Raw genomic sequence first — 14,470 nt, 5'->3', positions numbered from 1 at the left:
TTGTTGAAATTGAAGTAACTTTGTTCTGTGATTAGCCTCAGAATCGATGAGATTTCATTTATTTGTACGTCTGGGAATTTCTTCCTTTTTAGCTGTAGTTCAATAATGTTTGTAGCTTCTTCTGTGGGTAAGTTGTTTACATGGATGTAATGTCAAAATAAATCAGTTTTGATTTTGGGGGATGCCGATGTTCTTAATTTTCTGTGTTTTTAAGACTTCTGATCTTTGTGTATGTGTATGTTTTCTGTAGAAATGTGTGCATGTGTCTCTCCAGTAAGTCTACCACTGGCCTGATGTTTGTGGACCTCTGGAAGGCTTGTTAAAACTGGAGATGTAGGATTCTTTTGTTTCGTTCTTTTTGTCTGGTTTTGTGTGAGGATGTGTGTGATGCTTTTTAAGAGAATCTTTAGGTTTTTTGGCACCTTTGTGTTGGGTCACTAGTCAGCTTGGTTATTTTAATCTCTTTCAGGATTTTTTCTGTTTCTCAACGTATTCTGCCTCCGTTATTACGTCTAGCAAGTTCCCTCTGTCAGTCTTGGTGAAGAGTGCATACCTTGTTTTAGATTTTGTGTATACTGTTTATGGTTTTCTCATCAGAAGCTCTTGTATTTTCATTTATAGGTGGTTGTTCTTGCTAATTATGTGCTTCATTTCCTCTGTCACTAGTTCTCCTGTTAGGCCCGGGCTGAACTCTGGTGTGTTAGATTTTTCATGTTGCCCTATGATGTAATGAGATTGTCTCTGGTCTTACGTGTTATGTCGGTGCTGAAATTGTATTTTGGGACTTCCTCAAGTGGCTCGTGTTCTTATTTTGTGAATATTATGTCACTAAAATTAATCAAGCGTTCATGGAATGTGTGCTGTGTGTGTGCGCCTTAGTTTCAGAGCTGGCTTTGTTCACGAGTTTATTTCATTTCTGTTCCTGTTCCTGCCGTTTCTTTCGCATTATCGACTGTGTGTGGTTAATTATTCTTTCCATTATGTCATACGGTATTGAGGAGCTGGTGATCTTGTTTGCTAGTTCGAAGAATAATCTGATAAGGTGACATCCAATTCTTGTGCGTTTTTTTTTTTTTTTTTAAGTGACATGTTGTCATATTGTTATTTCTGCATGTTTTAGAATCAAAGAACCCACTGAAGATTGCGATATTTGTCACTGAAACTAGTTTGGGAATAAATAAATAAGTAATCTGCGTGTTTAGCATCAAGGCGGACTCGTAACTACACAGTGTTGTTTCTGTATGCAAACAGGTACCAATGGGAGAGTTTCGAGATAAAATTACAGAAGCTACGCAGATGCCACCTGGCTGTGGCTTGGACTGTATCGTTGTTGCTGTTGTAATAGATGGACTCTGTTTCTTACTGCATTATTTGTAATGTCGTCGTTCACTTGGAGAAACGGAAGTTGAGTAAATCTTCTGTTTGCTGCGTTATTTGCTCACTAATCATTACAGCTCCTGTCCAGCACCACTCCGTAGTCCAGCTCTCCTTGCATAACATTAATAGTAGCCTATATAACGGTATAGTTGGTTCTCCATGAAACAGGAGATGTACCGTACCTGTCGCGCCGCGGCCGTGACTGGATAAAGGGCACCGTGTGGGGAAGGAAGGAGGTTTATACCTCCTGTCGTTGTGAGGGCTGCGTGACCGCCGCGTGCGCAGGGCCGGTATAAGCGGGTAATCCGGGCCAGACAGCGCGGTGGCCGGCGCCGGGTCGCGTGCCGCCCACCATTAGGGAGCGACGTGTCTGCACGTGGGCGGCGGGGGCGGCGGCGGCGGCGGCGGCGGAGGCGGAGGAGCCGCGGCCGCCCTCCCTCCCTCCCTCCCTTTTATTGCCACTCCCTTTTCTCCGCCTCACTTGGCCGAGGCCCCTTAAGCCTCTCCACCGCCCCTAATTCTTCTCTCTTCAGCTTTATTGCGCCCTTATCTGCGCTGCTCTTCCGGGGCCATAACCAATACTTCAGCCGCTCTCTGTCTCTCTCGGCGCCGCACTGCGCTGCTGAATTTCATATCTTGCGCGCCGCTGCCGCTGCCGGTGGGTCCTCCTCGGCTGCCCCTACCCCAACCCCTCCTCCGCCCCCGCGTTCTTTCTCCCCGGCAATCGCGCGCTCCGACTGCGCCCCCGCGCGCTCTGCTGGCTGCGAATTGTTCCGGAGATAGGCGCCTGGCCGCCCCCGCGCCGCTGCCGACACCGAGGCGGCGACCCACCCCCGCCCCGGCCCCTGCTGATCCTGGTGTGACGTTTCCGCTGCCGCGTCATTACCGTTCCTCGCAGCCTCGAGACGCTGCGCACTCAGCCCACTGCCACAGAGTCACAAACACCTCGCAATTTCCAAATTCTCTGCCCGTGCTTCCATAAAACGTGTTTACCTGGTTACTCCTTCCAACAAAACACATTTTGTGTGTTGCTGCTTGCCTGAAAATAACGATGTTTTCCAAAGAGCAAATGGAGGTGAACGGGTAGATTCCGTATCTGAGTGGTCAGCGCATCCGTCTCTTGTGCAGAGTGTCTCGGTTCAATTCCTGCTACTGCCAGGGATTGTTCCCCAGTGGGACTACTGGAATGGAAGGCGCTGCCAGCATCGTATATCTCGCGTATGAACAATGAGGATACAAAAAAAAAAAGAGATGCATGGAGAGTGAAATTACGCAGATCAAGCAGTATATTATGACCACCTATCTAATAACCGGTATGTCCACATTTGACACGGATAACAGCGGCGACGCGTCGTAGCATGCAAGCAGTGAGGTCTCGGTAGGGCAGTAGGCCCATTTAGCACCACACTCAATTCCCGTAAATTCCGAGCAGAGGGTGGCGAGCTCTGGCGTCACATTCAATCACATGTCAGAAGTGCTCGATTGGGTTCAGATCTGCCGAGTTGGGAGGGCCAGCACATCAACTGGAGCTCGCCACTGTGTTCCTCGAACCACTCCATCATACTCCTGACCCTTTGATATGGCGCATTATCTTGTTGAAAAATGCCACTGCAGTCGGGAAACGTGATCGTCGTGAAGGGGTGTACGTGGTCTGCAACCAGTGTACGACACTCTGTGGCCGTCATAGTGCCTTGCACGAGATCCACTGCACCCATGGATGCCCACACGAATGTTCCCCAGAGCGCAATGGAGACGCCGCGACATTGTCTCCGTCCCACAGTGCAGGTGTGAAGGAGGTGTTGCCCTGGGTGACGACGGAGTCACGCCCTCCCATCGGCGTCATGATGAAGGTATCTGTATTCATCAGACCGTGCAAAACTGTGCCACTGTGGCGCCAATGTCCAGCGCTGATGGTCACGAGCCCATTTCAGTCATAGTTGGCGATCTCGTGATGTCAACATCCAAACATGCGTGGGTCGTCGACTGCAGAGGCCCTCTTAGGAGTGTTCGGTGCACTGTGTGTTCAACGCAATTGTACTCTGCCTTTCATTAAAGTCTGATGTTAGTTCTGTCACAGTTCGCCGCCTGTCCTGTTTTACCAATCTGCTAAGCCTACGAAGTCTGACACCTGTAATGAGAGGTGGCCATCCGATCCCACGACGTATGGATGTGGTTTCACCTTAGTTACGCCGTTTGTTGAAGACTCTCACCACAGCACTCCTCGGACGCCCGTCGAGTCGTGCAGTTTCCGAATTGCTCGTCCCGAGCCTCCGGGCCATCGCAGTCTGTCTGCCCTTGGTCCAACTCAGACAGATCACGCGTCCTCCCCATTTAACATCCGAACAGCACCCTCGCCGATACTACACGCTCCGGACGCGTGTCTGTCAGTCATTCCTCTCCAGGTGACGCTGCTATCGCCTGGATGGGTTTTATATCGGTGCTCATAATGTTCGGGCTGATGAGAGTGTAACAGGAGAAGAAGAGGGTGGCTTTAACGCAAGCCGGTCCGTGCAGAAGCTATATTTCCTATATAACAGAGAGTTCATGATTTTCATAGATTTACAAAAAGCACATAACATCGCACCAGTAAAGAATCCAAATCGATATCTTGACGAGAGCACAATAAATAACATACACGGAGCGAAATAAAATTGCAACATCAAAAAGTAAGTAATGGAGAGTAATGAAATTTCGGGAACACATTTGTCTAGGTAACATATTCAAGTGATTAAAATTGCAAGGCCACAGTTTAACACAAACGCGAGATAAGCGGTTTTAAATGTGAAATTCTGGTACATTAATAACCAGTATAATCGCGAGAATGATGAATGAAAGCATCCAAACGTGCACGAATTGTGTTGTACGAGTTCCGGACGTCTGTTTCTGGGGTGGAGTTCCATTCGTGTTGCGCTTGGTTGGTCCGTACAGGGACTGTTAATGCTGTTTGTGGATGGTACTGGAATGGTCGTACGATGATGTGCCATGCGTGCTCGAGAGGAGACAGGTCTGGTGGTCGAGCAGGCCAAGGCAACACGTCGACACCCTGTACAACATGTCAGGCTACAACAGCGTTATGTGGGCGACCGTTACCCTGTTGGAAAACACGCCTCGAATGCTGATCACGGATGGCAGCACAACAGGTCGAACGACCAGACTGACTCACAAATTTGCGGTCAGGGTGCTTGCGATAACCATGAGAGTACTCTCGCTGTTGCACGAAATCGCAGCCCCAGACCGTAACTCCAGCAGCAGGTCCAGAGTGCCCAGCATGCAGCCAAGTATGGAAGTGAAACGTCGACGATAAACAGTTTAGACAAGAAAGAATAGAAGCTTTCGAAATGTGGTGCTACAGAAGAATGCTGAAGATTAGATGGGTAGATCACATAACTAATGAGGAGGTATTGAACAGAATTCGAGAAAAGATAAATTTGTGGCACAACTTGACTAGAAGAAGGGATCGGTTGGTAGGACATGTTCTGAGGCATCAAGGGATCACCAATTTAGTATTGGAGGGCAGCGTGGAGGGTAAAAATCGTAGAGGGAGACCAAGAGATGAATACACTAAGCAGGTTCAGAAGGATGTATGTTGCAGTAGGTACTGGGAGATGAAGAAGCTTGCACAGGATAGAGTAGCATGGACAGCTGCATCAAACCAGTCTCTGGACTGAAGACCACAACAGCAACAACTTTGAATATGCTAGCTGCTCAGACTAGGAAATCTTTTCGCTTTTTCTCCATGCAGCCTTCCGTACCCCACTGTGTTACCGTCAATTTCTTCAGTGTCAACTGACTTTTTAGAGAAGTTTTCTCTCTGTCAACATTTACTTCAGTAGAGCAACTAAAATTTTGTTAGACTCAGCCTTGACTTAAATTTAGAAATCTCGTAGTAGTCTTACGATTATCATAATAAATTAAGGAATGGGAGACATTTTCGATATCATGTAGATCTGAATCTTTGTTTTGGGCTTTTCCTGATACTTCTGGTTAACGACCTTGCACGGTTCACCTATAGCAGAGCGCAACGTTTTTGTAGCAAGATTTAATCATAACGCACATGAAGGACATACTCCATCCTTCACTCAGGAAGCTACAGGAAGTAAAACGTTTCGATAATAATAATAGATGTTGTTGTTGTTGTGGTCTTCAGTCCTGAGACTGGTTTGATGCAGCTCTCCATGCTACTCTATCCTGTGCAAGCTTCTTCATCTCCCAGTACCTACTGCAACCTACATCCTTCTGAATCTGCTTAGTGTATTCATCTCTTGGTCTCCCTCTACGATTTTTACCCTCAACGCTGCCCTCCAATGCTAAATTTGTGATCCCTTGATGCCTCAAAACATGTCCTACCAAGCGATCCCTTCTTCTAATCAAGTTGTGCCACAAACTTCTCTTCTCCCCAATCCTATTCAATACCTCCTCATTAGTTACGTGATCTACCCACCTTATCTTCAGCATTCTTCTGTGGCACCACATTTCGAAAGCTTCTATTCTCTTCTTGTCCACACTAGTTATCGTCCATGTTTCACTTCCATACATGGCTACACTCCATACAAATACTTTCAGAAACGACTTCCTGAGAGTTAAATCTATACTCGATGTTAACAAATTTCTCTTCTTCAGAAACGCTTTCCTTGCCATTGCCAGTCTACATTTTATATCCTCTCTACTTCGACCATCATGAGTTATTTTGCACCCCAAATAGCAAAACTCATTTACTACTTTAAGTGTCTCATTTCCTAATCTAATTCCCGCAGCATCACCCGACTTAATTCGACTACATTCCATAATCCTCGTTTTGCTTTTGTTGATGTTCATTTTATATCCATTCAACTGCTCTTCCAAGTCCTTTGCTGTCTCTGACAGAATTACAGTGTCATCGGCGAACCTCATATTTCTTCTCCATGAATTTTAATTCCTACTCCGAATTTTTCTTTTGCTTCCTTTACTGTTTGCTCAATATACAGATTGAATAACGTCGGGGATAGGATACAACCCTGTTTCACTCCCTTCCCAACCACTGCTCCCCTTTCGTGCTCCTCGACTCTTATAACTGTCATCTGGTTTCTGTACAAATTGTAAATAGTTAATAGTTAACGAGACAAAAAGAAAACAAAAATTTAAATTACAGGACATAAGCTGTGTGGCAGAGCGGGTAAGTTGCGAGCAGCACAAAATATGAGTCACGCTACCACAATTCTGACGTTTACATTTCCCCGAAATCAACTGCCGTGTGTCTATTGGGACCTGTCGGCCGCCGGAAGACGAGTGCCCCGAAATTTTACTTCACAGAACTCAACCGCACAAGTTCAAAAAATTCCACGTGCCGCGGATGTTCGGAGTGGCCGTGCTGTTCTAGGCGCTAAAGTCTGGAGCCGAGTGACCGCTACGGTCGCAGGTTGGAATCCTCCCTCGGGCATGGATGTGTATGATGTCCTTAGGTTAGTTAGGTTTAATTAGTTCTAAGTTCTAGGCGACTGATGACCTCAGAAGTTGTCGCATAGTGCTCAGAGCCTTTTTTTTTTTTTTTTTTTTTTTTTGCACCGGATGTCTCAATGCTGTTGCAACGTGACGAACGATAATGTCACCTAGTTCATGTAAAATCATCTGTCTACATCTACAGACATATTTGGCGAGCCCTCTTACGATGAGTGGTGGAGGGTACTCTGTGCCACTTCTAGTCTTCTCCTTTCCTGTTCCACTCGCAGAGCGAGGGAAAAACGAATGTCTATATGCCTCCGTATGAGCCCTAATTTCTCGTATCTTATCTTCGTGGTCCCTATGCGCAATGTCTGTTGGCGGCAATAGAATCGTTCGGTGATCAGCTTCAAATGCCGGTTATCTAATTTTTCTCAATAACGTTCCTCGAAAAGAACGTCGCCATCCCTCCAAGATTCCCATTTGAGTTCACGTAGCATCTCCGTAATACTTGCGTGTCATTCGAACCTACCGGTAACAAATCTAGCAGCCCACGTCTGGACTGCTTCGGTGTCTCCCTTTGATCTGACCTGGTACGGATCCGAAACACTCGAACGGTATTCAGCAATAGGGCGGCACTACTGTGCTAATGCGTTCAGCTTTGCAGATGAACAACACTTTCCCACAATTCTCCCAATGAACCGAAGTCGACCATTCGCCTTCCCTACTACAGTCTCTACACGCTCGTTCCATGTCATATTGCTCGCACTGCTTCGCAACGCTACATTTTATCGACGTGACCATCTCAAGCGGAACACTACTAATGCTATTCTCGAACGTTATGAGTTTGGTTTTCCTACTGACAAACGCCCACAGGGACTTACCTTGCAAATGAGATACTCTTCTAATCGGGATGGAACTTCGGCTATGCTTATTATGTAGGATACGAAATGATATTATTCGTGAGCAGCTACAGTCAAATTCACCCCTCCCCCCCCCCCCCCACACACACAACATACACATACACACAGACACACACACACACACACACACACACACACACACACAAAGAGAGAGAGGCAGGGAAGGAGAGAGAGAGAGAGAGAGAGGGAGGGAGGGAGGGAGCGGGAGAGAGAAACGAGAGAACGAACTTTCGTGGAAATAGGAAAAGAGATTAAAAAGTTCATCTACATTTGTAACAAGAGTTGTCGAATAGAACCAAGTTCAATTTGTGTTGCGGGGGAGTTTTTGTGGCGCCCGTGTCGCGCCCCTTACAGATCTGCGAGGTGTTTTTGCGGTGTTTCCGTCTCTCCGGAGACGCACGGGCGTGCTGCGCTTTTTGGACTCGGCTCGTATTTTGCGGCCCGCGGCCTGCTGGGAGCATCCGCAGGGGTGGAAGACGGCAGAGGGCGGGGGTGGGGCAGGGGGAGGGGGGAGGTAATTCGTGTCGAGTGCTGACAGCGGCCGGCCGCCGGCAGATTGGCGCCAAATCCCCGGCGTATCGCCGCCTTCCCTTCTGCCCCCGACCCGGTCCTTCTTCCCCCTTTTTCTCCGCGGAGCCTGCGGCCTCCCGCCAGCCCGGGAAATTATTTACCGGGCCACCCCTGCCGCTGCTGCACCCCTGGGGCGGCCGCGGGGAACCGCACGGCCACCAGAGCTGTGGACTGGGGCCGTTCCCTGCCCGCGGCGACACGTGAGCTAATTCTTGCCAGCACTTCCGGGCTGCCCTCGACACGCGGGAGGAAGTGTGACTGCTCCCAGTACTGCGAGCTGGGATACACGTAACAGTTTTCTCGTTTTCCCCTCATACAGCCGGTACTCTCTGCTAGTACTTGCAGAATTGTTTGCGGTAGGGGCGAATTTTCATCAGTGGTTATTTTCTGATAGTTACTCGCAAAATACTTTCTGTAAGTCGGAGAGAGCCGGAGCAGATGTTGGAGCGCCTACACAGAACAGGGTGAGAGAATTTGTGAGAGCTGAAACATCACTCTCAAAGAGAGTTCTCAGTCTAGGGGCCCCGATCTTCTGCAATAGACACAATATGTTGGTGTATACTTGGAGCCACATATCCCCCAAGTGCCACAAACGCTCCCCATTCCGCCATCCGTGGCATGTCAGATGCTAGTGGCCTTGGGCTCCTATGTTCGCCACGGCTTGATGTTCAAAATATGGTACTAGGCCCTCACCCTACCGCGCTGCAGCGGCGGCTTAGGCCTGTATCATGTGCCTGACAGAGAGATAGCCCTTTTCGTCAGCTCTCAAACGGTGCCGTGGCGCCGCTGCCCCACGTGCCTTGCTATCCCGTTGCTGGAGGCCCTTCCACCACACTCTCTCTCTCTCAGCCCCCATACATCCTTCAGACGTCCCGCCGCCCGTCTTTTACTTCCTCCATTTTTTCCTCGAACGAGGCTATGTCCGCACTGTGATACTAACAATGCGCTTGATGTCCACGAAGGCGATCTCTGCCTTTCTTCAGCAGAATTTCCGGAAGGCTTTTGACATTGTACCACACAAGCGGCTCGTAGTGAAATGTGCGTGCTTATGGAATATCGTCTCAGTTATTTGACTGGATTTGTGATTTCCTGTCAGACAGGTCACAGCTCGTAGTAATTGACGGAAAGTCATCGAGGAAAACAGAAGTGATTTCTGGCGTTCGCCAAGGTAGTGTTATAGGTCCTTTGCATTTCCTTATCTATATAAACGATTTGGGAGACAATCTGAGCAGCCGTCTTCGGATGTTTGCAGATGACGGTATCGTCTATCGACTAATAAAGTCATCGGAAGATCAAAACAAAACTGCAAAACAATTTAGAAAAGATATCTGAATGGTGCGAAAAGTGGCACCTGACGCTAAATAACGAAAAGTGTGAGGTCATCCACATGAGTGCTAAAAGGAACTCGTTAAAACTTCGGTTACAAGACAAATCAGTTTAATCTAAAAGCTGTAAATTCAACTAAATGCCTAGGTATTACTATTACGAACAACTTAAATTGGAAGGAACACCGAAAATGTTGCGGGAAAGGCTGTGTTTTATTGGCAGGACCCTTAGAAGATGTAACAGACCTACTAAGGAGACTGCCTACACTACGGTTGTCCGTCCCCTTTTAGAATAGTGCTGTGCTGTGTGGGGTGCTTACCAGATAGGACTGACGGAGTACAGCGAAAAAGTTCACAGAAAGACAGCACGTTTTGTATTATCGCGAAATATGGGAGAAAGCGTCACAGAAATGATACAGGATTTGGACTGGAAATCATTAAAAGAAAAGCGTTTTTCGTTGCGACGGAATCTTCTCATGAAATTTCAATCACCAACTTTCTCCTCCGAATGCGAAAATATTTTGTTGACACTGACTTACATAGGGAGGAACGATCACTACGATAAAATAAGGGAAATCAGAGCTCGTGCGGAAAGATATAGGTGTTCATCCTTTCAGCGCGCTATACGAGATTGGAATGATAGAGAATTGTGAAAGTAGTTCAACGAATCCTCTGCCAGGCACTTAAATGTGATTTGGAGAATATCCATGTAGATGTAGATGCAGATGTAGAACAGGTCACCGAACGTGCTTCAGGTGAAGCATCCCCATAACGACTGGCGATCGGTGTGCACTCTTTGTCTTGCTATAAGTTCCACTCTGCAAGATACCTTACAGCCAATGGGAAGGAAGTATGCCGCTCACGCCTTCACGGGATTCACTTTGGAGACACCCCATCGTGTGTCGCCTGTGATGTTCTGGATACGGACTTGACCGCTTGGTGTGTGGATCGCTGACAGGCTCTTGGTGCGAGGCATGCTGGCCTTTATGTCCTGTACGACACCTCATCAGATACCTCCTCACATGCTCTTCTTTCCGGACTCGCTAGGCTTCCCACAAACGAAGACGAATTCCGTAAAGTGTATTTGTAGACACGCAATTCACTACTTGTTTGTAGACGCCGAGAAAAATATACTTGATTTTTGGGGCTTCCTTATTGAGCGACATTGTGCAGTTGTCCGGAATCCAATTTCCTTTGTAATGTCCTGTTAACCCACCCCGGTGTTGGGGTGCTACTGCAATCGGGAGTGAACTACTCCTTTTCCACTCTTGCTACCGGTTATTCTTTGGTCATTGGAATGTTCTTCTGCGAAAAACTATGCTTCGATAGTTCCATCGAGTGGGGCAAGTTGCCTCTCCCTCCTCCTGGCGACGTCTGTTTCCAGCTACACTCGATGATATATAAAAATAAATAAATAATACAAAAACGCTTGTCTCATTGACGAGTTTCGTACCTCTACTTCACGTTCGCTGCACTTTCTTTGGTTCCTGGGCGGACGGAACGGGACATGGTGGCCAGTCCTCGGGTTGCGACCCCTGCCCACTTTGCCCCCACCCTTCCCTTTGGGCAGCAGGAAGGTTCCTTTGAAAAAAAAAAGTAGCGCCTTTAACTAATGATCAAAACGTCCTCGGCCGCGGGTTCGAACCTCATCAGTGTCTAAATTTTGAATAAAACTCATCAGTAGTGGCGGCCAGCGACCCTGTCAAAGAGAGCGGAGGAACGCACACAGATTTAGGGCACTCTTTAGCCTTTGGGGTGGGAAACTGTGCCTAAAAGGCTGAGGAATCAGCAATGATCAACAGCATCAGGGTGCGAAAGGCAAAAAGGAAACCACTGCAGTTGTGTATCCACAGAACATGCGGTCTGTTGAAAGGATCCTGTAGCCGCCATTCATTAGTTCGGTAGCCCATTTTCACTAGTATTTCTCTTTCCTTCCTTGTTTCTCTATTCTCTTTACTCTCATACTGGTGTGATTGAATGAAAGTGGTTGTGTGTCACGCTGCTAGACGGTGGCGTAGTCTGCTGCAGAAAGTCTGCGGCAAAGAGGTTTCCGCTACTTGTGAGAAATCCACCTGCGTTAGGTTGGTGGCGGAAATGGCATCTTTGGGTTTTCCGGGCCACGCGGAGCGTGGAAGAGGCTGGAGAAGAAGCGGGAGGCAGTCGGCCGCCGGCACGGGAAGCGTCCACAGCTGTGCTCCAGTCGAAGAAGGGTGACATTAAATGAAACAACAAGTTCACTGTTACCAGTCACCGTTTTATTTATTTCCACGACGCGTTTCGAAGGTTTAAACCTCCATCATCGGGTGGATTTACATTAGTAAGTGTGTGTGTGTTGTGTTACGATTTTTGGAGGAACTTGTGGCACTGCCTTCAGTGGTCACAGGTTCCTTCTGCTGTCGTAACACATCACACTTATACTGCCACATTTGTAAACAAATACCATGTAACAACTGAGCATTACATCAATATTATAACTATTACGTTAAAAAAGCACTTCAGAGAGGACAACCACGGAAGGGGCAGTGCGACAGTCAGATCTGAATAAGATGGAAAGATAACTGGCACTTCTGGGAAAATTAGCGCCCGACTGCTACTAGATAGAAACTCAGCTTGTGAGGGATGCTGTAGCTAACCAGAAGGCCGCAGCGTGTCAGAGGCTACGGTGAGGAGGGAAGCGCGTTCACCTACACAGCCGAGGCGGACTGGCTGCGCCCGGTGGACCGGCCGGTAACAAGTGGGACCCCGCAGCAGCGCCTGCAAACGCCACGAACAGATCGGGAGGCCGACAGAAAACAAGTAAACATACAAATCGTGCATAATAATCGCGGAACATACGAAAATGCTCAGACCGAGACGAAAGCTCAATCTGAGCGTGGCCCAAGCCCCGACCACACCTTACGTGTGACAAACAGAATTTTACAAAAGAATTATTAATGATTAACCGGTTAGTCTTACAATAAAATACAACAATTTAATGTAATAATCACACAGCCCTCAGTAGTTTTAACTTACGGGCTTAGAAGGTAACGGCCAAATCCTGAGGGCAACTACAATCGTAATCATCTTTGAAACAATGTAACTAACCACGTTACTGCGGGATATTCCTTATTATTGGGAATGGAAATACTTATTGCTTATGAAATCAATGTGAGAAGAATAGGGTCGCCACCGACTCAAACCATACAACTAATCAAAGATTTGGTCGAGTCGGAAAATAAATTAATTTGATCACAGACCAAAAACTCACAAAAATGCATATGTTGTGAGGTCGCTCACAGCGGATACGATGTAATTAATAGTATTGCCCGTGTGCTGTTCACGACAATCAAACATTTAAAATAAAATAGAAAATGCATGAACACTGCATAAGATCAGCTCCCAGCAACACACCTGAAAATATGACTTAATCTAAAGCATTTGTTATAAAATACAAGAGGAGACTAATCACTGGACCTGTGCATAAGGAAACGCATTGGATGTGCTAATGGGAAAGCTATGAGGTGAGTGGCTTAGGCGCAAAAACGTAATCTCGGAACACAAGAGAAAATTGTACATAAAATCATTTATTCCTAAACTAAGGATGTGAGGCATGTACACGATTCCTGATAACACGTGGTTTGTTGAGGCACAATTTCTAGGTATAGTGCCAAATCCCAACAATATCACATCAAACAATCATGTTAACATTTTCTAAAACAAACATGCGATCGGACAGTTAGTGATGCCGGTAGCCCAACAACTATAATGTTCTACCACGTGGTTGGCTCCCCACGGACGAAAGACACGGAAAGTAAGGAAAATTTACGAGAAGGCAAGGCTCTAAATATTTAGAAACGTGAAAGCTTATACAGGCACAGCTGAAGGCAAACAGACATTCATACAGAAGCGAGTGCTCACTTCTTATCGACACCTTTGTGTGGCGCTCTTCCGGCGGATCCAAGTCTGCTACAGAAATTTGCTAAAAGAAAAATCCGCCAAAGTTTTGCATTCCTTGCTGCGACAAGGCAAAGCAATCTTCCAGATTTGAAAAGTGAGACCAAAGGCTAACAGCTCTCCCCTCGCCAAGTAACAACGCGCCACGCGGTCAGTCTAACTCACCCTTCTTCGACTGGAGCACAGCTGTGGACGCTTCCCGTACCGGCGGCAGACTGCCTCCCGCTTCTCCAGCCTCTTCCACGCTCCGCGTGGACCGGAAAACCCCAAGAGGCCATTTCCGCCACCAACCTAACGCAGGTGGATTTCTCACAAGTAGCGAAAACCTCTTTGCCTGCTTGACCACTACGAGAGTTGGCTATTCTGTGCAACTGCTGCTGAATCTGTACGACTATCGCAGACTTTCTGCAGAAGACTACGCCACCGTCTAGCAACGTGACACACAACCACATTCATTCAATCACACCACTATGAGAGTAAAGAGAATAGAGAAACAAGGAAAAGAAAGAGAAATGGTAATGAAAATGGGCTACCGGACTAATGAAACAGTAATATTCCTGAAAAGGTAAATCTCATTAGAGTAGTGGAACCGAATTGCGCCAACGAGCCAAGATTGACTGGCCCGCTAGCGTTTGCTTACCGCACCTGCAGCCAGTTTTATAGTCGCTAAGCCGCGTGGACTGGCCGCGCTGTTTGAGACGCCATGTCGCGGATTGCGCGGCCCTTCCTGCCGGAGGGTCGAGCCCTCCCTCAGGCATGTGTGTGTGTGTGTGTGTGTGTGTGTGTGTGTGTGTGTGTGTGTTTTGTTCTTAGCATAAGTTAGTTTAAGTTGTGTGTAAATATACATAAATGACCTGGGTGACAATCTGAGCAGTTCTCTTAGGTTATTCGCAGATGATGCTGTAATTTACCGTCTAGTAAGGTCAT

The 14,470-nt window shown here is 47.3% G+C and overlaps 1 protein-coding gene across 1 annotated transcript in view; it reads right to left on the bottom strand.

The window, feature by feature from the left end:
• Nucleotides 1–1,615: 1,615 nt before the first annotated feature.
• Nucleotides 1,616–14,470, bottom strand: part of LOC126412569 (uncharacterized) — a 175,245-nt gene continuing 162,390 nt past the window's right edge. Inside the window, exons 25-26 of the mRNA XM_050082213.1 lie at nucleotides 8,387–8,562; nucleotides 1,616–1,857 (exon numbers count right to left, since the gene is read on the bottom strand). Of these exons, the coding sequence (XP_049938170.1) occupies nucleotides 1,616–1,857; nucleotides 8,387–8,562 (418 nt within the window). The remainder of the gene's footprint in view (nucleotides 1,858–8,386; nucleotides 8,563–14,470) is intronic.

The sequence above is a fragment of the Schistocerca serialis genome, chromosome 7 (assembly GCF_023864345.2).
Source record: "Schistocerca serialis cubense isolate TAMUIC-IGC-003099 chromosome 7, iqSchSeri2.2, whole genome shotgun sequence".
In the NCBI taxonomy this organism is placed as follows: domain Eukaryota; kingdom Metazoa; phylum Arthropoda; class Insecta; order Orthoptera; family Acrididae; genus Schistocerca; species Schistocerca serialis.
Note: the sequence above shows the minus strand (reverse complement) of the source record. Positions and strands in the feature narration are given on the sequence as shown.